This window comes from Stigmatopora argus, chromosome 7 (genome assembly GCF_051989625.1).
Source record: "Stigmatopora argus isolate UIUO_Sarg chromosome 7, RoL_Sarg_1.0, whole genome shotgun sequence".
NCBI lineage: Eukaryota > Metazoa > Chordata > Actinopteri > Syngnathiformes > Syngnathidae > Stigmatopora > Stigmatopora argus.
The window spans coordinates 14,867,744-14,892,066 of record NC_135393.1 but is presented as its reverse complement, the minus strand read 5'-3'; the positions used below and the strand labels follow the sequence as shown (position 1 = coordinate 14,892,066).

The window sequence follows — 24,323 nt, the reverse complement described above, 5'->3', positions numbered from 1 at the left end:
ATGACTTTTATTTGTAATAACGTGGCAGGATTACTTTGTTGGGTATTTAACTCTTTGTAAGGCATTCATTATCTTCATCACTGACAGCCCTTTAAATTCACAGCTGAGGGACAATTGACCGTCTACATAGCATCTTTAGTAGGACAAGCATAACTTTTTATTCATGGCGGGGTGCGTAGCTGTCGGCCATCTTGGATGGGGCAACCAGGTGATGGAAACGATGCATATTGTATAGTATCACCACATCTTCTGTGTCTGGCACAACAACAAATTATGTTTTTCAGTGCTAAATTAGCATTTTACAATTAGCTACTGCTACAGTAGCTTCACAGTTGTATGTACTGGGGAAAATAATTAAATACATTTGGCTTACTTTATACTTTTTTAACCATCAACACAAAGTGAGCACCATCTTGAAGACAATGACCTCGTGGTTTCTTTGACAACAATTGACATCCAATCCATGAATGAACAAATGTTAATTTGCTGCCATCCTCCCACTTGAAATGGATTGGACGTCAACTAGTGAAAAAAAACTATTATTGACAACAGGACTGAGAGTTAATGGCGTTTCTTAAGGGGTCACTACACGAGTGAGCTGTATAAAAAAAATGAAATAAGCAAGCCTAACACTCCAAGTCCCCTTTTTCCCCAACAGGAATATATTTATTGAAAACATTTTCAAGTGATAAAAGATGGCTGATTAACAGGAAGCAACGTGAGGCGGCAAATGTGACACCGGCGTGACCCTGATGACGATAATGATGATGTCATCTACGTGCGCTGCTCCTCATTAGAACTTTCCTATATTACACGCTTTATACAGCACAAAAATAGATCAACGCTAACTAAGATTATCATATTCTATAGTGTAAATATACATTTGCAAATAGACTTTGATATTTTTTGTTTGTTTTTGTTTTTTTGGAAAAATACAAAGTAGCACAGGTACCGTTAAGGGACGAAACGCGTGTAAGGCAACCGACGAGCAGCAGGTAGCGCTGCTTCTCAAAGTGTTTTTATTCATCTTGTGGATTCACAGTTGAATCGTTTTAGTGTTTGTTTCGTTTAAGCTTAATGATCATTAAAAGTGATACGCACACAAACAAAAAGACGTTCCGTCCGCTGCATACTCATCTGGCACTTTAGTGTTTTTTTTTCAAATCTGGGGTTAGCCGCTAGCAACTACAACCTGTACAAATTCTTGCATAGAAAAGCAGCTGATGGTGACTTTCTGCCCCCTCCCCGCCCACACCCCCATGATCCCTTTACGAAAAGCTGGCTGACGGCGGCCCGGTAAACAAACGCAGTCATTCGAACGTGAGGCTCTGACGTGACGTGCTTGGAACAGATATGACACGACCCGTGTCCTGATCCCGCCAGTGCAAAAGAAACCCAAAAACAAACGGGCATCGTGCGTCTCTGCTGGCCGCTGTGCAACATGAAAACAGGAATACAACCTCCCCCGCGCACCCCCGCGTTAAGGGTAGCGAAAAACGAAGGGCGCTAAAAGATGAACCGACACCTAACAAAACTACGACATCTTTCGGAATGTGATGCCCAACTGGCAAACGACGCGCACGTCGGTCGGCATTTGGACCGGGTGCGGTTAAGCTCCACCCGCCTTTGGCACACGGACATCGTAGTTCCGAGCGCACCCCGGAGCAATGTCGACAAAATCAGGAATGGAGCGAGAGATTTAAAAAAAAAAAGAGACCACATTCATGCGATATCGTGTGTGTGCGTATGCGCCACACGATCGAAACTGGCACCTGACGAAAGAAAGGAGAGGAAAAAAAATGGTAAATGTGTATCAAAAGAGGGAATGTGCAGTTATGGACCCTTGTGGAGTTTTTTGTTTGTTTTGTTCCTCAAATATTAAAGTCAAAGAAAAGTCAAAGAGTCTCATGGAGTGTCTTCTTTTCTCGTCAAGTCCAAACGGCTGCTGCTGTGTGTGTGTCTTTGTGTGTGTGTGTGTGTGTGTGTGTGTGTACATGCGTGGACCTCCTCATTCCCCCACCGTGGCAGACCAGATGGGACGCTCAGCTGACGAGTTCAAGTTTGAGCTTTGAGGTGCGTTCACCTTCCCACTGGAGGCGCAGGGGGGGCTCCTCGCAAAATGCCTGTGGGAGGTCAAAGAAAACCTCCAAGTCACACAAATAGACAAGCTCAACATACACTCACAAAAATTACTGGAATAAATAAGTGCGTACTCAAAGGGACAGACAAGACGTGTAAAAAAAAAAAATCCCTTAAAAGTCATGAAAAATAAAGTTTAATATTTTATAGACCAAGTAACAAAAAAAGAAAAGGAATTTGACCCCATAAAGACTTGGTGTCCAAGTGGACATTACATTTTGCATATGATATTAACATTGGGTCGACAAATGTAGCCGACTTGCCCCAAAATGTCTGCCAATGGATTAGCAAGTCAATTCTTTCTCCCAAAACTATTCTCCAACGCATTAAATGTCTCTTACCTTTGCCGCTTTTGCTGGGGTAGACCTTGTTGAAATGGCGATACTCCTCTGGAGGTGGGAGGTCCTCCATCGGGTGGAAGTTGAACTTGGATTCAAAATCATCTAAAGCGGGACGAAAAGGGCAGCGTTTAGCGTGCTGGCGACGCGAAGCCGCGCGCGTGCCGCCGATGGTCGGGGACTCACCCAAGATGGACTTGGAGGAGGCGGAGACAGAGGAGTGTCCGTTCCGGATGGGCGGGGGCGGCGGCGGGGGTCCGGCGGGGTTACGGGAGGACGACGTCGACGTGGAAAAGGAAGGCGGGGGCTTGGCTCCCCGGCCCGGGGGATCCGACGGGACGGAGCTGTGGCCGCGGTAGGGCGGGGGTGGCGGCGGGGCGTCGCGGTTGCCGTTGCGGGCGTTGGAAAGGGGCGCCTGGGGAGCTGCGAGGACACAAAAGTAGTAGTAGTGCCATTAGTTCATGCTAGTAAAAATACGAAAACTTAAATGAATGGAAGTGGTGGGCAATATCGGGATGGAAAAGCCAAACGTCATAACGTCAGCGAATACAAATGCGAAAGGGGAATGTCAGTGAGGAATGCGGAGGAACGAGCGGGTGTCGTGGCGACCAGTTGCGATGTTTGTCAGCAGTCATTCCAAAGAAATAAATCTGATCAAGGATTTTTTTCCAATTCAACCAACCATTTCTCTTTCAAGAAAAAAAAAACATCCTGGTCGGGTTTAATCTGCTAGCCTCACACGAGAAAAACGATATGGCGACTTGCTCAAACATGTACACAACATTCCAATAAATGTGAAGAAAACAGCTTTGTCTTCATTGTAGCTGCTTGCAAAAATTTGAGTGTTCAATATTTGAAAATACTTCTGACAAAGTTGTTTGCCGCGTCGAAAAAAAATGGGGAATAAATAATTAGCTGAGACGCTAATAAATTGCATCACTTCTACAATTAATACTTCTTATCCTTTAATATCCACTTCCATTTCTTGCATAACTAATTTATCTACCGCTATGACTATTTCTACTACAATTGCATCTCTATTTATCATTCATAAAATCTGTAATGTCTGTGCATATAATTTGATTCAAACATATATTGAAATTTTGTACAGTTAAAATAAATTGGCTTTTTATGACTAATGTGGTTACACAATTGTCCAAAATGAATAAATGTACTGTTTTGGTTACCTGCTCTGCGTCCCGGTGGCTCCCGGGCAGGGGGCGGCGGCCGGCTAGCCTGCAGGGACGGTGACAAGGATGGCGGCGGGGGCGGGGCCTGGTTGCGCCCCTGCGCCGTATGCTTCTTGGTCAGCGAATTGTGCCTCTGCGGCAGCTCCGGGGCGCCGCCCCCGTCCACATGGGACGGCCCGTTGGCGAGCGACGTGTGCATCCTGTACGGCGGCGGAGGGGGCGGCGCCGAGGACCCGCCGCTGGGGGTCCGGCCGGAGGAAAGGGCGTTCTTCAGGGCGTTGGAAGCGGCCGTGCCTCGATTGGGCGTGGGCGGCAGGGGCTTCTGCGCCGAGGACGAGGGCGCAGACACCTTCAGGTTGGGAGTGGGCGGGGCGTTGCTGCGCCCGCCTCGGTTAAAGGGGGGCGGCGGGGGCGGGGCTGACGTGCTGTGCTTCATGCCGCCGCCGCCGGAGGAGGAGGAGCTGCCGCTACCGGCGTTGGGGGGTCGCGTGATATCGGGCAAGGAGGGCCGGTGGGAGCGCTGATGCTCCGGGGGAGACGGTGACGACGAGCGGCCAGACGGCGGGCGGGGGGCCGATGGCCTCGATCCTGGCGGCTTCAGTGCGGACCTGCCCACCGAGCCGCCCGAAGAACCATCTGAAAACCAAAGCCATAAGTCAGTTAAACACAGCAATGGGGAAATACCAAATGGCAACTTGTTGGCTACTATTGAATATTTCAAAATTGTCAGGATATATTCTAGATCAGGGGTAGGGAACCTATGGCTCGGGAGCCACATGTGGCTCTTTCGATGGGTGCATCTGGCTCTTTGCTAACCTGTGAGCTAAAATATGGAACCCGCTGGTGACAGAACTGAAATACTACGTCCAGTGCTGCTTTAGTCTTCTTTTTTTGCATTAGACTCTGCTAGAATGCATACTCTCATTGATTAGCAACTGCATAAGAATGTTGTCAAAAGTATTCTTTTTTTTCTACTTTAAAAGTGGTGACATTACTAAAATAAAAGACACCCATTTACACGTATTTTGACTTTTAAATTCGGAGTATGGCTCTCAAGGAATAACATTAGAAAATATGAATTGTTTATGGCTCTCTTCGCCAAAAAGGTTCCCGACCCCCGTTCTAGATGTTTACAGAGCTATTTTACAGAAAGTAACATGACAGTTACCTCCAATCGGTCGCAGCTTTGGCACACCTCCTTGAAAGAGTCCCCCCATTCCCATTGGACCTCCTCCTCCACCCCCGTGACCTCCACCGCCTCCTCCAGATTCTGCCAAAAAACACATGATCAATTTTGCTCATCATTCGCCGCCGGCCCTTGCCGTAAATGGGAGCCTAGAACCTAGAAATTGGCATTTCAGAACTATGCCAGGCACAAATGTAACAAAATAAAGATTTGTGTTGGACCTCTGCCAACATGCCGTGACTCACTCTCAAGGGCGGGGGCGCTGCGGTCGTTGATCACGCCAACTTTCTTCAGCCTGGCTCCCTTGTGGATGTCGGACAGCAGAGCCCCCCTGCCTTTGGCCTCCGAGGAGTTCAGCTTGGGAGGGGTGGTGTTGGCCTGGACGAAAAGGAGACGTGGTGGGTAAAAAGACTTGGACAGGGTCGGAACCGTGCTGGACTGAGAGCCCACTCACTTCACGGAACGTGGGGGGCGGTGGGGGTCCCGGGGGAGGCGGAGGAGGGGGAGGAATGGGCATCCTGTCCCTCTCTTGGCACTTTTTTTCCTTTAATGACGCGGTAGCTCAGTGCCACTGCTGCCTCAATACGCTCCCACTCCTAAAAGAAAGACGACAAAAAGGTCACTTGATACGTTCTGTACTAGGATGGGACGCGGGGTACAAGACTGACAGATGGACAAACTGTTTGTCTATTTAATCGTTGAAAAACAGATTTGGCAGTTTGTCAAATGAATGAATTATCACAAAAGAAAGCAACTTTTAGTCCTCGACGCACTCGCCCACAAGGCCGCAGCCCACCAAAACTAACCAAAACTACTAAACGCACCAGATTAAATTTGGAATTGGCTGACAGCCAGATGTGATCATCAAAAGAGCCAGATGTGGCTCGTGAGCAACACCTCCCCAAACTCCCAATTAACAATCTGTCAGCTTTATGAGTTTGTCAACATGTTGAAGTCATTAACGACCTCGTAGCGTCGTATCCCCCAACACTAACCGGGAAACCCAGCAACAAGCTCCCTACTGTAGTAAGGACTTTAATATGATTTTCTTTTCCATCAATCAGGAGGGTTGGCAGCAAAGCTTATCGCCACCCAGGCTTGAAACACGATTATTTAACGCCAACGATTTAACCATGAATCCCAAATGACTTTTTCCTGCTGGAATAGCCAACGCCACAGCATGTGACACGTCTGCGTGCAAGACAAACGCAAGTCTTCCCTTCTTCCCGGCCGGACAGGTTTGCCGCTCGCTCACATGGCCTTTTCTTTTTCCTCTTTTTTTTTTCTCTTTTCTTTCTCGCTGCGGAATCCGGCCGGACGAGCTGCCGAGTAAGCGGTGACGCATTCGCTCAAGCAGAAACGCTGTTAACGAGTCGAAAGACGAAGAGAGCCTGCGAGGCATTTCGAGGTTTCTTTAGATAACAACTAAGCACCACAAACACGCAGTTCAAAGTTTTTCTCTTGTTTTCATTTATAAACACTGGATGGACCTGAAATCGGCGGCAGAATATTGAGGGGAATCTCCATCTTGGGTTTGAATCCCCTATTTATGGAATGTCACAAAACCAAATACGGGAAAAATAAGGTTAGGAGACTTTCTGCATATGTTACGTTAATGAGCAGAACCAAATGCTCGTGAAATTGTAGTTTGAAGAACTTGCTAAAATTTTGGATCTTGCGTCAAAAGCTAAAAATACACGTTGTCATTTATTCTTACAAATGCAAATATGAACACGGTTATGGTGATTTCACCTCCTTTGCTCAATGTGGAATTTGGTATCGCATTTAGTGGATTAGGAAACTAAGCCAGAATGAGACGACTTGGCAAGAACGTCAGCAGACACAAAGAAAATGCCGCTAAATTTGCTCAGGAGTAACGAGATGATTAGTAATTAGAAGACAAAAGACAAGGTGAACATTCATTTATTTCCTTGTTAATTCGAGGACATTAAAGTCACTTACTGCACATTTGGGGTATTCCGGTTTAACTCTTAACGTTTTAGGGGATATTTGGTTCACTTACTGTTCATTGGTAACTTTCTGAACATTTAGGTGCTATTTTGGGTCATTTGCTGTTGATATTGGGTCTTTTTTTTACTACTGGAAATGAGTGTCACTGGGAAAAATATGTTCTTCCAAATTCTGGTGGAACCTCATGTTTCGGGCTAAAAACTACACAAATTGTGTGTGCCTTGATTTCCTGAATTGATGAGCACATTTTGTGATTTGGATGCCAATTTTTTTTGCACAAGATGCATTTTCAAATTCGAAATGTTTTTGGCACGAAATGCACAGTGCCTATTTTAATTGAAAAAAAAAAAAAGTTTTCTGTGCAAAAATTAAAGACAGCTAGTGCGGTGTGTATTTTTTTTTTTGAATTCAATGTTTTAATTGTGATATATTTTTTAAATGACCAACATTGAAGAGTCAAGATAGCGTTGTATTTCTTCATCTATTCTCTTAAACATTGTTTCAACTACTCAACAATCAAGAGTAGTCGCCCCCTGTCGGTCAGTCTATGAAAGACAGGGTACGAAGACACGGAAGTTGTTCTTTGGACACGTTCAACAAACCCAGTGTCCGTCCTTCCAACCAAACAGGGTGACTTATGATCTCGAATGACCCAAAAGAAGGACAAAAAGAGATCTTTGAGTCGCTTGTATGATATTTTCTGTGTTCTTCTCCGGGCAACTTAGAAGGCCTGAGTCGTGCCAATATGTGCCAACATGCAAACAGGCACCACAGTTTAATTATTAAACACCAAATCACAAGTGAAGGAAACAATTTGAAATCAATACGTATGTATTATTGATTAGACAACTTTAAGGTTAATACTCCACCGAGGCATGACGACTATGATAGTTGCAGGCTAAGACAAATTTAGTAAACGTAGCTCTAGTTAACTTACCCAAACTCGAAAAAGACGGCGTCGCCCAAAACAACATGAAGGAGAAAGTGTCTTGTCAAATCCTTCCTTTCTCGGCGGAGAACAAAAAAAGAGACAGTAGGCCGCTGGCAAACAGGGAAAAGAAAACTCCTACTACCCGCACGCAGCCAGGTTAGGCGGCTCACGGTGCCCCACTAAGCTTCGTGCTGCACGACCAGTCGCGGTTAGCCGGGAGCTAATGGTCCGCAGTCGCCTATGCTTAGCCCTGGAGCAAAATAGCTAAATGCTAATGGGCGCTAAGTGCTTAGCACGTAGCTGTTTACTTGCAGCTGTCAGTGGCCGTGCTGCGGGCAGCGACAAGTTTTGGCGAAGAGACGTGTTTTCCTTGCCTTTTGGAGGCGTCGACGAATTTTGACGTTCCGGTTGTTGTTTTTCTTGGAAAGGAAGTTTTAAGTACAACGTGTCCGCGTTCGTCGAGCCATCCCGTTTTGCTGCTGGTGCTAATGTGATTTCCCAAGCAAGCAGACTTGAGTGTCAAAAGCCCGGAAACGAAGCGAGCGACACAAAATGGAGGGAGGCAGCTCACTCGCTGGTGCGTTCACGGACCGCCGAAATGTTTAGGAGTTACCCACTCACAGGCATAGGACGATCAATTTATCTGTATTTCAAAGTACACATTCATTTGACTTTAATTTTATGTTTAAGAAATGTCTCTGACATAAAGGGGGTATTAAATGATAACGCAAAGCATATTCTTTTTGTTGAAGAAATAGATAATTATATAGAAGTAACTGGAAAAATGTTTTCATGGGACCTTCTCTGACCAGTTGCTTTTTCGACGATTGCGACTCATTTACGGCACTTTCACGACACTCCTAGAGTTACCAAACATTGTGTATGAGTACATTTTAACCACACCGAATATCAGCTTTTACGGAAATATAATATTGCAAGAATAAATGGCTTAAAAATTAACAATTTTGAAGAAAATTGCATGTCGTGTTTAATCTGCTTTTCAAGAACATCTCTGCATGGCACACTTTACGACAAAGATGGCGCTGATGGCGACACTGTGGAGATCATGGCGCTTGTTGGCTTGCAGACCCTCCGTCCTTCACTCAACCATAGGCCGATCGCAGAGCTCTGTTTGCGGGGACTTAGTGCCTGTGACTTCGCTGTCCAGGCCTCCTTGGCCGGAGACGAAGCTGGTGCCGGAGGATGAGCAGCGGCGCCAACACGCCGCCCTGACAAGCGCCGTCAACCGGCTGATCGAACAAGGAGACTTCGGTCGCCTCTTTGCTGTGGTGCACTTCGCCGGCCGACAATGGAAGGTGTGCTTGGGGAAATAACACGATGCCATACTCATTTAATACCAAGCAAAATGCATTTCGAGGAGTGGTGCTCAGATCGCAACTGACCGATTTTTCTGAACAGCCTGACCTCTGGATCTCGATTTTTGCCAATCCAAATTTTCTATATAAACAAATGCTTGCACCTTTGACATTCTCTTCAATTAAGATTTATTGTAACATTACCTGACCACATGATTTTAACTGCATAATTAGTCATTATCCAAATGATTGAAAAATGTAACTTTTCTTTACACATGAATCAACTTTCTTTTACCTAAAATTAATATTTTGCATTCCAAAAGACAATCGGACATTCTAAGGACATTGATAAATACATTTGCTGGAGAGGACAGCTATTAAACTATAGTCTTTTTCACATCTTAAGTTTCTTTAGGTCGTGAACGGATAATAATATCCAAGGTATTAGCTTAATTTTGAGCGTCAACCGCACTACAAACTTATGATTTTCCTTTTTTCCCCTGAAAGGTGACGGACGAGGACCTGATCCTGATCGAGAATGACATTGAGGTGGAGTGCGGTGAGCGCCTGCGCCTGGAGAAGGTGCTGCTGGTAGGGGCACGCGACTTCACGCTAGTGGGCAGGCCGCTTCTGGCTAAGGAACTGGTGCGTGTGGATGCCACTGTTCTGGAAAGGACCGATTCGAGTCCCAAAGTGCACATGCTCTTTTGGAAACGGCACCGCTTCCAGCGCAAAAAGATCATCGTGCAGCCGCAGACCGTGCTCAGGATCAACCGCATCCAGCTAGCGCCTGCGCTCACGTGAGGGTGCTAAAACCAGACCAAGGAAGGGCTTCTTCTAAAAAAATAGGTTGCCACGATGGGACTTTTGATTTCCTTGGACTGTTGACATGATCATGTAAAAATGAAAAAGGCTCTAGAAATTAAGGGTTGTGTGTTATGTGACCTTGTTTAATTGATTGAGAGAAGTTATTGACTTCACAAGTCGTTTTGTACGGTCTGCTTGTATGGATCGTCAAAAAATGAAGGTGGCAAACGAATGGATGCTGGCTAATGCGGTAGGTGACGTCAATAAACAGTACGTTTTAAAATCAAGAAATCGTTTTTATTTTGATTTCCATACCAATTCAAAATGATCTAGCTTTAGCCATCTTAAGTTTTTCCGTGTGTCTTCTATGACTGCAATCAAAGAGGTGTCCATTGTTGTGGTAGCGGTGACTGACAGCCAAGTGTCAAGTCACAAATGCCAAAAAGATTTGCACTTCATTTCAAAAGAGAATTTCCAGGATGATCTCCAAAAGCCTGATGAGGTTTGTCCAGAACATGGAGTCCTCCTCATCAAAGTCGCTGTCCTCAGCGGCGCCCGTGTACGTTTTGCGGGCATCCTCCGCCCCAGAGCCCACGCCAAATGGGTCGTGGGGGGCGGCGCGGTCGTAGTAGACCCTCATCTCAAAGTCGCTGCGACGGTGGGACGGGTGCCCATACACGGCGATACCCACCGGCCGGGCGAACTCGGCGGGCACGGCCACGGCGTCGCGCCCGCAGGTGGCCGACTGCAGCTTGTAGGCGTCGAAGCTGGGCCTCAGCGTGGCGTCCGACACGTAGAGGTCGGCGTCGCCCGTCACGCTGAGCATGTGCAGGATGACGGCGCCGTCATGGTTGAGGCGCAGGTAGCTGTAGTTGCCCGCGCCCACCTGACCCTGGACCACGTGGAGCAGCACCCACTCGGCGGGGACGTCCTCCGACAGGCTCAAGAAGCAGCTCAGGCGGCACAGCAGCGCGAAGAAGGCGGCCACGATGTGGCGACGGGGCGACATCGTCGCGACCGGCGCATCTGTTCGGCGTGCGATGAGGTCACGCTGGGGGCGCCCTATTAGGCACACCTGCAGGAAAACATGAAATGAGTTTTAACAGGGATAATGTCACACATTTTGGAACATTTTTTTCCAGTTCTGATCTCATAAATTTTTCCTGCTTTTTTGTTGTTGATAGTGAATACTTGGTCCTACAACATTATTTCAATTTTGCCAATGGGATACATTGACAACTTTGTCACTTTGTGTTTAAGAACTTCTTATAGCATGCTCATTTGATATAATTTACACATGTAAAAGTTCACTCACTCTGTAATCCAATAGCATTAGAAAATAGACTATATAAAAAAGACTATATTGATGGTTGATCTCAAACATCGGCATTATATAAAGAAGAGCGTCAACAAGTGACACATCGAAGCTAAACTTACATATTTTATCACCAAAACACGCATGTAAAGAATTTGTCATACTGCCACATGCGAAACTTAATACTTTTAAGAGCAGGGTTAACGGTTAAGAGGTGTTTTTGAAGAAAGAAATGGACTTCATAGCCTTGCTAGCTAAATAGCAACTGGCCGCTAAGTAGCTACGAGTTCCAGACTTAAGAGAACTACAACGAAACAAAAACCCATTATGAACAGGCGTATAAAGAGGTTTCTTGCGCTGTAAAATGAAACAGTAAAAGATCATTTTAACGTGCTTCTGTTTTACTTACAGGGCTGATATATCCTCATCGTTTATTTATTTTGGGGGCTCAACAACCTGCTTCTCAAGTTCCTCTTCTTCGTTGCCGGTTGCCAGTTCGTCAACACGACGACCTACACGAAACCTAATAGCGCCTCTAGAGGAGAAATTGTGAACCGCGACTAAATTGCATCAGATCGCCTTGCTTTTAATTTGCACTTTAAATTGACTGTAATTAGCTGTATAATTGGGAGTGGTTTGCACGTTGTCGCACCCCCGGTGGGTTCCTTACCATCCCGTAAAACTCTCATTGCAGTTTTATGATGTTTTTTGAAATTATAGCCAATTTCGTAGAGGTCAAATCCATGGTCATTGAGATAGACGACAATAGAGGCTCTCAACACAAATAATCCTTCCATTTTAATGAACACCGAGCATACTTCCCCAAAAAATAATAATAATCAAAACATGTTCTTGAGTTCTGTCAGAGGTTCTGGATGAGACTGAATTCAGTCTCCAAAAACCCATGACACTGCAAACTCAATTTGTTACTGCTATACTCCTTTTACAAGTCTGAATCATCACAACTCAAGCGTTTATTATTTTTTTCTTCCTATTTTGCTTTCTAATAAGCAGTCGACCAATTTAAGGCTTCCGCAAAGGTCCACGAAAGATACATTCCCGTAACGCTCCAAATCTTCTTCTGAAGGTAATACGTACTTTCAAAGTCTTTTTTTTTACAGATTTGATGCCTCCGTTACATACTTAGCAGGGCTGTCCTAAATCAGCTAATCAGTTTTCAGCCAATCACAGCAATCACACAAAAAAGGCAGTAAAATTGAGGTGCTGGTGTTCCCACTCAAAAAACCAACATGCCGAACTTGTCAAAGGAAGTGTTATGAAATAAAAAAAAATCAATATTTTCACACAAGATTGTTTTTATATGAATTGGTAAAAGGCTTTTCTTTGTAAAATACTTGACCAAGACTATATTGCCACATTTTTATGTTTTCATCAGAAATAATCTTTGCGAAATGTTTGCCCAATCTATTTTTTTTTCCATTCTATTTCTTTTGCAAATATTTTAGTGAAGCTTTTCACATTTGAGTATTTTCAGGAATTTTTTCATCTTTCAGTTATTAGTTTATATTTGTGTACAGATTCTACATTCACTAATTGCATACATTTATTGAGTATTTAGTATAGTAGTCTTTGTCTTAATATACCAAGTAATTCAGCTTTTTGTGTACTGTGAAATTCAATAATAACAAAAAAAAACCTACTGAAGAGAATGACACACTTCTTTTTGCCAACTCAAATTAAGGGTGCTTATTAAATATGAGTACAGGCAAAATTGAAAAAAATATATATCACATTGTACCAACATGACCGGTACCTTGAGTTTGTGAAAAAAAGCTCTCCACTCCAATATGATATGTAACATCTAGTATTACAAATTCATATAATTTTCACTCCTCACCGCAAATCATGACAGCCTCTTAAATTATAATTCATCCCGAAATATTTTGGAACAAACCCCGTGTCATCGTCTTTAAATACAAACAAGAATGTCTTGTTTTGTATAAAAGTGATTTCACCAGATTAATTTGGGGGGGGGTTCATAATACACGTGCGTGTATCCCACTTCAGAAATGTCGGTGAAAAAAAAACAACAACAAGACACAAAAATCAAGATTCTCACACAAGAATGATTTGTTATGAATTCATATTATTAATATTTCTATTTGACTGCGCTTATCTGATGATGTAAAACCGTCAGTGCGGGTTTTCTGGAAACCGTGAGCCCACCTCTGGGTTCCTTTTCGACACAACTGCCCCGTGAGTGAGTCATGCACAAAAAAAAAGAAAAAAAAAAAGGACTTCACAGTTGTCTGGAGGCTGGCGAGCGTCGTCGACAAGTCTTGGTTGGCCTGGGCTGAATGGAGAGGAGTTTTGAAGGGAGTTTAAAAACAAGAATCCAGGGTCAAGGTGCAAATGATGTAGTCAATGTAGCAGTTGATGTATTTTCTGAGAGATTCGTGGCTTTGCTTTATGGAGTTTAGCGTTCTGGAGGAAAAAAATGAAGCCTGCGAGTACGTCCGCTCCCGTTTCCTCCGGCCTTAAGAAAGATGGGGGGGCGATCGAGGGTAAGCCGAGAGGACGGGGCGGACAGGGTCGATTCGGATGGGGGAGGGGGGGCGGAGGTTCTCAAAAGGGGGGCGCTTTGCGCTGCATTAGATATTGGTGGATGTCGTCGGCGTCTCGCTTGAGCCAGGCGGCGTTGAGCAGGATGTTCTCGCAGCACTGCATCACCGTACGCTCCACCGCTGGCGTTGGGTGGCTCTCGAAGAAACTCTGCCAGAGAGAAAATAAAGGGTGTAACATCGTACAATTCCAGAGAGGAAAAGCTGGGAGCTCAAACCTTGACTTCTGAAGCCATTTTGTCGATGGCGAAACCGTCCACCGTCAACTGGAAGAAAAACAAAAAAAAATGTGATTGACAAATTGAAAGGGCTGTTTTCTGTCATTTTACTGAGATTAAACTAGTAAATACAATGTCTTAAAAAATCTTTGCCATGATATTTTTAGACAGTCATAGAACTATTTCCATTAATAGTTCTTGCTTGAGTGTGAGACTGTGCTCAATCATCTGATATGTGAAATGATACTGCAATACTGCTATGCGCCCACTATATTGAATTTCATTGGCGGGTTATGACCTTGATGAGCCGTGACAGGAGGAATCCGCCTTGGTAGTGGTTGTGAAGCTCCTCCCAGTTTTCTTTGACAAACTTCCAGGCAGCTTTGCGGCCGTGTTTGCTGCTGCCGGCCACGCCCCCGATTACGGACACCGTGTCCTGAGGACGAACCTCTTCCTGACCGAGGCAATTACACAGAGGCCAAACGTTAGCACGCCTGAGTGGAAAAACACGCTAATGCTACCCTACACAAACATTAAAGCTGAGGAAAAGAGACAGACACACACAAAAAAAAAATCCAAACTAATACAGGCACACAATTTGAAAATGTTTACCGAGAGGGCAAAGGTGAGCACTCTCTGTATGAGGTCTGGTGCAGAGATGGCGCCGAGAACTCGCTCAATGCGATTCTTCTCCTCCTGCATGTCCGCTTGCTTGTGAAGCTGAGAAGGAAAGATTGGCCAAAATAAAACAACAACAACAAAAAAGCCCTGGAATGCTCTCGCTAATGCCCAACTTACCCTGAGCATGGTGTCTAATGTGTTGCTGTCACCGTGCTTCAGCACTGTTAAATAAACCTGAAAGTACGAGAAAACAAAATGGTGTTCATGATTGTTCGTCTGATGGTGCCCTGCAATCTGTAACTATACTTGGACTATCATACTCTGTCATTGTTGGTCAAATCCAGGACAAGTGTATCAGTGCAACAGTGTGGATTTTTACCGGGCTCCTGAGGTCTGCAGGTAGAGTGGTTTTGCCATCCACGTGGTCCTTAAATCGCCGTCTGGCCTCTTCCAGGGTGGGCTTGTGTCCCGCCTTACCCAACTTGCCGAGAACCAGACCTCTTAACAGGGCATCTAAGTGGCCTGAAGGGACAAGGTTGCTTTTAAAAATATATCTATATAAGGCTTTAAAAATCTAAATTTTGTACCTTATTGTTTTTGGTTTAGTATCAGTAGTTAGCCACTTTATGCAGGTAGACTATTGATGTCAATTGTTGGCACCATGACAACAAAGTAGGTACAATTAGATATGTTTGAAAAATATTAGCATTTATGACAGGGGTGTCAGACTTGGGTTGGTTCGCGGGCCGCGTTAACGACAACTCTATTTCATGTGAGCCGGACCATTTTAGATATAATATTTATATATATTTTTATAAATGGATTAAAAGAACTGGATTAAAAACCCTGAATATTCATTTTTAATAGATCTAAAACATTTTTTAGATTTTACAAAAGGATTTTTGAACTAAAAACAGAAAAAAATGGATTAAAAAATTAATTATTGATTTAAAAGGGGGAAAATCAGGAAATGTAATAAACATTTATACTCTTCATTTTAATTTGATCCTAAAACAGAAAGTCAACACTCATGATTTACTTTCCCGGGCCACATAAAATGATGCAGCGGGCCAGATTTGGCCCCGGGGCCGCCACTTTGACACACGATTTATGACATTAGTTAGGAACATTTTTACATTAAGCTAATTGGAAGCGAAAATTGAAGGATATTAATGGTGCTAACTAGTTATTGTTTTGAATATAACTCCACAAATCCCCGATGCTGCACTAAAACATGTTCCTGCACTCTATTCACCTGAACATAAATCAGCCAGTCTTCTTACCTTCCCCAGGCCTGCAGTCCCAGCCTAGGCGCAGGCCAATGGGGGTGAAGAGGTCTCTGATGAACTCCTGGATTTCCTCGTGAAAGTCGGTGTGGGATAGCAACGAGGAGAGCACGCCCAAGTTGCTGCTGAGGTCGCTCCACACGGTGTAGTTGGGCTCGTTGACAAAAGCCTCCATCAGGCGCAAAACCTCCACTGTGCTGATCATGCCTGCACGGGACTTCATCACAATACACTCGTTGACCACTTGAGATATAAAGGTTTTTAGAGCATTTTAGAGCTTTAAATTTGATATTGTGATACCGCTATTGTTTGGGGAACTGATATCGGGCCATGCCTACTTACAAGCACTTCAAATGTTCTATAAACAATGTTCTCCAGCACAATGAATGGGCTAAAATTTCAAAAACAAAAAAAGGAAGTCACCACCTTCCAAACCATTGTTTTGTTTTCGGAACTTATCAATTTGCGGGTGACTTGATTCCGTATTTAATGCGATTTTTTGCTTCATTCTCACCAGGGAAAAGAGGTCATTCTGAAGGCTGAGGCGGTCCACGGGCTGCAAACTGAGGTCTCGGATGCCGGGCAGCAAGCTCTGCAGCATGGGGGAGCTATACTGGATGCGGTAGAAGCCCACTGTGCCAGGATTGATCTGAGGACCAAGCGGCTGCTCAGATCCGGCTGATCGGAGCAATTTGAAAGAGTGGAAGCCATTCATGCTTGCTCACTTTAACCCACTGGTCGGGCGTGACATCTGCCACAGTGATAGTGGTCACGGGTTTGTCCAGTAGAACCTGGAGTTTGCTGCAGGTGGGGTCCTTGCTGGTACAGATGCCGATTGGTACCATCCAGTAGGGACAATCCTCGCCTGGGGAACCCAAAGTAGCACATCATTCATACAAATGGTTGGAAACGGCACTTCTCCCTTTTTTTTTTGCAACCCTTAAAAATAAAAAAATAAAAAGTACTTGCCATTATGAGGTCCGCTAGCGCAGAACTTCTTCTGACAGATTTTGAGGATGCGATCATCGCCATGCTTTGACCAACACGAACATGGGACCGCAAGTGAGTCCATTAGTTTTTTGTTGTTGTTGTTTTTTTGTCGGATAATGACTTACCTGTTCCTGCTCCACGACAATGATAGGGAATCCCATCTGTTTAGTCCACGAACTCATCACCGTGGCGATAGGTTTCCCACTGGCCTGCTCCAGACAATCCCATAAGTCCTCTGTAGAACAAACAAACATTAGAGCCTCCATTTTGCTGTTTAAAAATGATTAGTTCCATTGACTGTATTATTTTTTTAGACCGCCTGGAAGTCTCACTCGCTTTGCTTTTCTTCTTAGTCACAACACCAAATAAAATTGCCAATAATTTGTTAATAATCAACAGACCCAAACGGAAATTAGCATCTATATTCTAGGCATGTATATATGGATCAATCTTCAGGGCCCAATTTTTAATTTTTGTATCAGAGTTGTTTAACTTGATCACTTAAATGTGGTCTTAGGATCCAGTTGGGCCAGTAGAGGTTACGGAAACTCTTTGGGTGTGTTTAGGGAGTGAGCTGGTCGATCGTAGTTGTTTTATTCAAACTGTTACAGTAAACATTAACAGAGAGTAACAAATATAAAAAGTAAAATATGCAAACTTTCCATCTAATTAAAAAAAAAAGTGCAAACAAGGGTCCAGATCCACACACGCATCAAAAACTAGGCAACACCCCAGTTCGCTGTACTTGGTAACCGAGGTCATGCAGGTTGAAATGAAATCTTGAAGAGCCACATACTGTTTTATAGAGGTTAAAGAATGTGGCCCATCCCACCTGTTGAGGCATTTTTGTGCTGGAACTTCAACAAATAGGCGTTCATTCCTTTCCTGAAGTCCTACAGAGAAGCAGGGATTTCTTTTTAACAAAAAAGAGACGTCAAAATGATCCAGGTGGACTATTTCAAAACGGCAAAACCACCTCATCTCCAATGTAGTTGTGCAACATTCGGATCACCGACGCCCCTTTGCTGTAGGATATGGCATCAAAGATTTCGTCCACTTCCGACGGATGGCCAACTTTCACCTGTAAAAGAGCAAAAAAAAAAAAAAAGGAAACCATCTTTAAGCATAGGGAAGTAACCACACACTGTCAATCAACCAAATGGGTCCTTACCTCAATGGGATGGCTACTGTCCAAAGCATCCAAGTCCAGGGCACGCGTGTAGTCGGCGGACACAAACTGCGTCCAGATGTCGTACTCCGGGAAGCAGTAGTCAACGCACAAATATTCGATCCATGAGGCAAAGCCCTCGTTGAGCCACAAGTGTGTCCACCATTCCTATAAACACACACGTTGGCGAAGTTAGCAAGCGTTTCAAACAATTTCTATCTGGGAGGAAATATTGCTCTGTTACCATAGTGACCAAGTTACCGAACCACTGGTGGGCGAGTTCATGACCCACCACCAGCGCCACCCACTGCCTGGAAGATGCGCACGAGTTCTTTGGGTCAATAAGCAGGGCTGTCTCCCTGCAAAAACAACAACAATTTGGTCAAACCCGTGTTTGATACGGTCTTTTATTTAGTTATTTTTTAATCTGAGCCTGATACATCTTTCATTTCTTTCACAAAATGGAGTTTAACAGCCAGAAAAGTTACCTGTAGGTCACAAGGCCCCAGTTTTCCATGGCACCTGAAGGCAGAAGAGAAAAAATAATAATGTGATTTTTAAATGGGCATTGCACTAGCAGATTTTGTTAGAATGTTTTACTCACCAGCTGCAAAGTCAGCAATTGCAATGAGATCAATCTTAGGCAAAGGATAAGGAACATTGAAGTAGTCTTTGTAGAATGGTAACGTCTTTGTTGCTACCTGAACACAAATATAAATATTCAAAGGACATCTTGGTAAAACTACTAAATTCCATGAGACTGTTAGATTCCATAAAGTTTTTGTGTCAATGGGAATAAAGCCCATCTCCTTACATGTATTTTGCTTGGACTGACAACACCGCTGCAAATACGGGAGCTGGTTTTCAAAAGCACTGTTTGTGTTGCCAAATAAGCAATGTCGCTGCTATATTAAGCCACTTTTCCAAAGCCAAATTTAAAGGAAAAAAATGTGCGTTAAGTTGTTGCAAAGAGGCAGACAAGAGCTTTTATTGTCTTTTTAAATGGATGCATATTGAGGAAAACACCTCCTATCCCAAATGCAAAAAAAGCTGACTTTGAAGTGATTGATTTGACGCCAATATAATTATCCAAAAGACTTTGGGGATTTCCAGCAATCAACCATTTAGATGATTGGCTCACCTCCAGCGCAAAGCGGCCTTGCTCCGCCTTCCCCACCGGCGTGTAGACTCGCACCAGCACGCCGTCGGATGACTGACTCTCCACAAAGTCGAATTCGCCTATGACGAAAGCCACCAGGTACGTAGACATGATGGGCGTGGTGCCAAATTTGATCTCCACGAGGTCGTCCTCGTTCGGGTAGGGTTGGCGATCGATGACGTTCTGGGGGCCAATAGAAAAATCAACCGTCACAAATGAAAGACCTGCCAGATACATTGTTTAAATGTCGCCATTGTGGCGTGACCAATAGAACATTTTTTTGTCTTCTCCTGGATACCTTTTATATATAGCAATCTTCATAATTCACAGATAAACCCCCTAGCCTGGGTTAAATAGTATTATAAAAATACACTTTGGTCATGGTGAGTCAATCACAGCCTTGCCAAACACAGCTATTCAAGTCATCTAGTAAAAAAAATCCTTCATTTTTAATATTATAATATATCGCAACCCCCTAAAAAATCATTTTTTCCAATATTGTCCAGCTCAAATACGTGGCCAGCAAAGTGTATCATTCCACCAAGCATTACAGACCAATTAGGTCAGGAAAGTAAACTGCACAGAGCTCAATTGTAATTTTAAATCAGAGTAAGAAAGAGAGGCACTGGATGTAGTCAACTAATAAAATGTCATGCCTGATATTTTGCTGTTTCTAATACTGCAAATTGCTTGCCATATTTTTCAGACTAAAAGCCACTACTATGTTTCTCTTTTTACACCGTGCGGCTTTAATAACAAATCGGCTTATTTATGGATTTTCCAGGCTAACGAGTTTCAAGCCTCCTTGTCGCAGTTGGCAGATGTAACAATAATTTTGCTTAGCACGGCCTGCACTGCTACAATTGCCTCACTACTTGGGTGGGGTCAGAATTTTTAACTACTAGCTTAAGTGTTCCATTATCAAACAACAATTAGTTTCCAAAAGAAGCAGCACATAAATCAAACGTACCCTCGCTTCCGTTTCTAGGATAACATTCCCAAGGCTACGTTTACCAGAAAGCAAGTTACTGACAAAAGAAAACCCTTGGTGGCATTAAAGAGGAACAAATCAATGGCTAACAATGGGTGATTATAGATATTTAAATATGCTAATAGACACATACCATGTTCGACAAGGCGACGCAGTCCTTGGGGACTATCAGCGTGATATCAAAGGTGGCTTTAATTGCTGGCTCGTCCCAACAGGGAAATGCTCTACGGGCATCTGTGGCCTGGGCAGAAGAAAGACTCCATGAGTGCTGGTAGACAAATTCTGTGTTACAGTCCTGAATCGCCACCTTACTTCAAATTGTGTGACCGCGGCGTAGCACGTCTCTCCCGCAGTGTTGGTGTATTTACTTCTGTAGAAACCTTTCATTTTGTCATTCAGCTCTCCAGCAAACTTGATCTTCAACACACCAGAACCTGAAAGAGGTTTGTTTTGAAAAATACATACATTAGGCTGAGACCAATGAAAAATAACATTGATAACTGTTTTCTAAGTTTAACAGAGGAGCCCAGTTTCATTGTCCCTGAAATGAAGATTATGTGGAGCTAAGTTTTCCCGATTCTTATCTTTTCACCTGTTTTTAGTGCGCTTGGAAAGGACAAAGTCACTTTCTCATCCTCGTTTTGATAGTTGAATCCTGTAGCGTCAATCTCTATAACAGTTAAAAATAGAAAGCATGTCATGCTTATTTGATCGACAAGAATGATAACAGGTGAAAAAGTAGAAATCCAACTTACCATCTCCTCCCTTAGGCACAAAGGAGGCTGTAATGATGTCGATATCGGCACAGTTCATCACAATCTGATTGGTGGCTTGTGTCACCTGCATCATGGAGATAAACATATAATTTAACAGTTCAGAGATATTCTAAGCATAGCATTTTGCATACATAATACAGAACTAAATAGCGTAAGTTTAATTTTTCTGTGTGCAAATGGACTTGAATAAAACTTTTTTAAAATTATTATCCTGCGTTGTCAGAAGAACAGAAATATTTATAAATAAGGTATGAGAGTATGGTCAAAAAAGAATGTTTATGAGTGTCATGAGATTATATTTCATCAGGTGGAAGATGAAATGAACCATTCAACAGTTCTTATTCTGCTTCTTTATTTCATTTTCATTTTGTTTCATAATACTGTGACTAAGTGACAGCTGTTTTGACAAGCAGCCATGTTGACGTTACTAGACGTAGTACTTTTATAACTTCCAAAGTCGGACGGTCTTCCATCCGTAAGCGAGTTAGGGGAAACAAATCGACCGCAGCAGAGTGAAATGTCCTCGAGGTCGGGGGAGGCGACGTGACGCTGCCATCGTGATTTAGCAAACACTAGCCAGATAGTCAAACCGAAACTGTCAATTCAATGACTGTCAATTGCAATTACTCATTCCAAACACTAACAACAGGTTTTGGCGTCTGCATCAGCTATGGCGACAAAACTTACTCGCCCTTGCAAAATATGTAACAATAATGATTACACCCACTGACAGCAGTTGTTAGCTAGCGAGCCAAGAGCTAAATGCTAAGCTAACGTGAGAGTGCAAGTCTTGACCGATTTGGCGTTTAATCCTACGCCAATTGCTATACCAAGAATATAAATTCTTAATTATCACCATTAATTAAAAACATAGACATTTCCCCACATTCGGTGCACGTTTATTAGGCCACTACAGACAAGTTCGCGCATAGGCTAACGAATGGCCAAATGACAGACATATTACATAAGGGTAAAAATAAATAAATAAAAATCTAAACAACAACGTGGTCTGTCACGTTTGCCTTCCACGTACCTCCGCCATCGCTTGGAGCTTTCCACTGAACGTGAAGTTGACCAGATCGGGCTGAAGACAGAGCCCGTAGTTGACGGGGTACACGTCCGTGGGTAACCGCTCGAAGGCCCTCCTTTTGGCCATGGTTGCTGAACACTGAGCCGCCGCTCTCACCGTCTTAATATCTGCAACGAGTTGTTGGGCTTTTATTAATGCACACGGGAGGACACGGGGCGCTAGTCGGCCACTGATTCTTTGCACCAGCAGGGAGGACTGCGTGAGCGTTCGGCTCAGAAGGAGCGACATCAACCGGAAGGCTCCCTCTCTTTCTCTCTCTCGCTCTCTCACTCGGATAAGAGCGAATCTCCTCCCGTCACGGGCGGATTTTCCGACGTCCCAGTCGGAAGCAACGACTGGAATATACTACTATATAACTCCCCACGCCCCATCACGCCGCCATCAACACAACAACCCACCCACACAGCCCACCCAAACATCAAACAAGTTAAAATAAACAATTTACACAGTGAAATGCCATGTCAACAATTGCACAAAAATTAAAATGTTACTGTTGGAGTTGGAGTTTAATGTATTTAAATAACGGACAGAACCTATTTATCTTAATGAACATTCATTTATCATTCATTCATATTCTGGGCTGCTTTATGGGGGTGCTGGAGCCTATCCCATCTGACTTCGGGCCAGAGGAGGCAAACATTGTGAATCGGTGGCCAGCCAATCGCAGGGCAAGAGGAGATGGACAACCATTCACACTCACACTCATACCTAGTGGCAATTTAGAGTGTCCAATCAGCCTACCATGCATGTTTTTGGAATGTGTGAGGAAACCGGAGTACCCAGAGAAAACCCACACAGGCCCAGGGAGAACATGCAAACTCCACACAGGTGAACCGACCTGGATTCGAAACCAGGACCCCAGAACTGTGAGGCTGACGCGCTAATCATTCAACTGCCAGGCCACTCGTTAATGAACACAAACGTACATATGTAAATTGTAGCCAAGGGCAATTTCCATCTTTAGTCCCCTGTGCAGTTTGAAGGTAAATAATGACACACAGACATACACAAGTAGCACAGTTTTAGACGGGAGTTCACGTATGGTAATTGGTATTGAGTTCCAGGTATGTGAGGCACGGATAGAGAAGGTGCATTGGCTGATTGTAGTTACTCTTTTTGAAGGGAAATACACAGTCACCTCTAGAGCCAGCCCTTTTTGTTGTGTTGGATTTTTTTGTACAAAATCTTGCAATGGGGGAGGATGTGGTGGAAGATTTTGCAAACTAAAGGCCTCGAGAGCACCTTTCCAGTCTGTTTTACATATCCCCCTCCACCAACACACCTGAGTCAAATAACCTGGATCGGTATTAGGCTTCTGGGCAACTTGCTGATGAGTTGATCATTGGATTCAGGTGTGGTAGAGGAGGGAAATATGGAAAACAGACTGGATAGGGGCTCTCGAGGACCGGACTTGGCCGCCCCTGGTGTAAACTAACGCTTGACTCATAGAAACTCAAACTGTGCTTGTTGTACCTATAGTGGGATTTGGACTCTCTGATGGTTAAAGTATTTTTCATCAATCCATCGTCAACCAGGAAGATCAGAATTCTCTCTTCCAAGCAGCTTGTTCCAGCTAAGGGGATCCTGAGGGGATCCCGTTCCCGGGCCAGCCAGGAGAATACTCTCCTTAGCGTATCCTGGTGGTCTACTATTGAAAAACTTATTTAAATTCATAGGAAAATGATAAAAAAGCAGCAGCTAATAAATACTTATTGAGCTCGTTTGTGATTGTAAAGTGTGTGCTACTAGTTGGGGGCTAAATCAATCAATCAATCAAGCTATCTATGAGTAAAGCGATCACTCAATCAATCAATTGTATGTACTGGTGTTATCTCCGTATATGCTGCTTGTTTTGTTGCAGTACACGCTTCAGTTAATATTAAACACCAGGCAATTAATTAAATGCTGTATTTTCTCCAGAGAAAATGCATTTAAATTTTTATATTTAAATTGTACAATTTTGAATTTTACTTGTATGTCATAATAATAAATTGCTTTAACAGTTCTGCAATGCCATTGAATTATTCATACTCACCTCATTCACAGTTGTGTTTTGTTCACCTGTTACGTAGCTTCGTATATTACAATGCTATCAACACTATGAGCCTAATACTAATTTATGTATTGCGTTAAAAAATACAAAATATATAATTCAAATTTCAAATCTACAAAGAAAAACAATTAGGGGTGAACCCCCTCAATTGAAAATGTTGCAAAGCGTGGAGTGTGCAAAAATACGTGACGTCACA

The 24,323-nt window shown here is 43.7% G+C and overlaps 4 protein-coding genes across 5 annotated transcripts; 1 reads left to right on the top strand and 3 right to left on the bottom strand.

The window, feature by feature from the left end:
* Nucleotides 1-639: 639 nt before the first annotated feature.
* Nucleotides 640-8,375, bottom strand: wipf2a (WAS/WASL interacting protein family, member 2a). 2 transcript variants are annotated; one of them, XM_077604503.1, is made up of 8 exons: nt 7,762-8,375; nt 5,308-5,449; nt 5,099-5,231; nt 4,836-4,937; nt 3,665-4,303; nt 2,664-2,900; nt 2,481-2,582; nt 640-2,144 (listed from the first exon to the last, which is right to left on the bottom strand). In XM_077604503.1, exons 2-8 carry the CDS (start codon nt 5,368-5,370, stop codon nt 2,134-2,136), a joined length of 1,287 nt encoding a protein of 428 aa, XP_077460629.1. In that variant the 5' UTR covers nt 5,371-5,449; nt 7,762-8,375; the 3' UTR covers nt 640-2,133. The 2 variants fall into 2 exon arrangements, with proteins under 2 accessions (XP_077460629.1, XP_077460628.1); XM_077604502.1 differs by having other exon boundaries at nt 640-2,123; nt 7,762-8,374.
* On the top strand, nt 7,924-10,169 carry mrpl21 (mitochondrial ribosomal protein L21). The gene is made up of 3 exons (XM_077604505.1): nt 7,924-8,332; nt 8,761-9,071; nt 9,579-10,169. The coding sequence occupies exons 1-3, from the start codon at nt 8,308-8,310 to the stop codon at nt 9,873-9,875; spliced, it is 633 nt and encodes a 210-aa protein (XP_077460631.1). The 5' UTR covers nt 7,924-8,307; the 3' UTR covers nt 9,876-10,169.
* c7h6orf120 (chromosome 7 C6orf120 homolog) lies at nt 10,154-11,774 on the bottom strand. Its single transcript, XM_077604506.1, has 2 exons — nt 11,603-11,774; nt 10,154-10,953 (listed from the first exon to the last, which is right to left on the bottom strand). The coding sequence occupies exon 2, from the start codon at nt 10,885-10,887 to the stop codon at nt 10,339-10,341; it is 549 nt and encodes a 182-aa protein (XP_077460632.1). The 5' UTR covers nt 10,888-10,953; nt 11,603-11,774; the 3' UTR covers nt 10,154-10,338.
* Nucleotides 11,775-11,968: 194 nt separating this feature from the next.
* On the bottom strand, nt 11,969-22,181 carry npepps (aminopeptidase puromycin sensitive). The gene is made up of 23 exons (XM_077604501.1): nt 22,018-22,181; nt 20,964-21,048; nt 20,801-20,878; nt 20,521-20,642; nt 20,342-20,449; nt 19,200-19,400; nt 18,663-18,759; nt 18,547-18,580; nt 18,303-18,417; nt 18,062-18,226; nt 17,867-17,971; nt 17,723-17,783; nt 17,016-17,125; nt 16,870-16,933; nt 16,626-16,765; nt 16,415-16,549; nt 15,898-16,117; nt 14,994-15,136; nt 14,792-14,848; nt 14,606-14,713; nt 14,292-14,447; nt 13,994-14,041; nt 11,969-13,926 (listed from the first exon to the last, which is right to left on the bottom strand). The coding sequence occupies exons 1-23, from the start codon at nt 22,138-22,140 to the stop codon at nt 13,780-13,782; spliced, it is 2,622 nt and encodes an 873-aa protein (XP_077460627.1). The 5' UTR covers nt 22,141-22,181; the 3' UTR covers nt 11,969-13,779.
* Nucleotides 22,182-24,323: the final 2,142 nt, after the last annotated feature.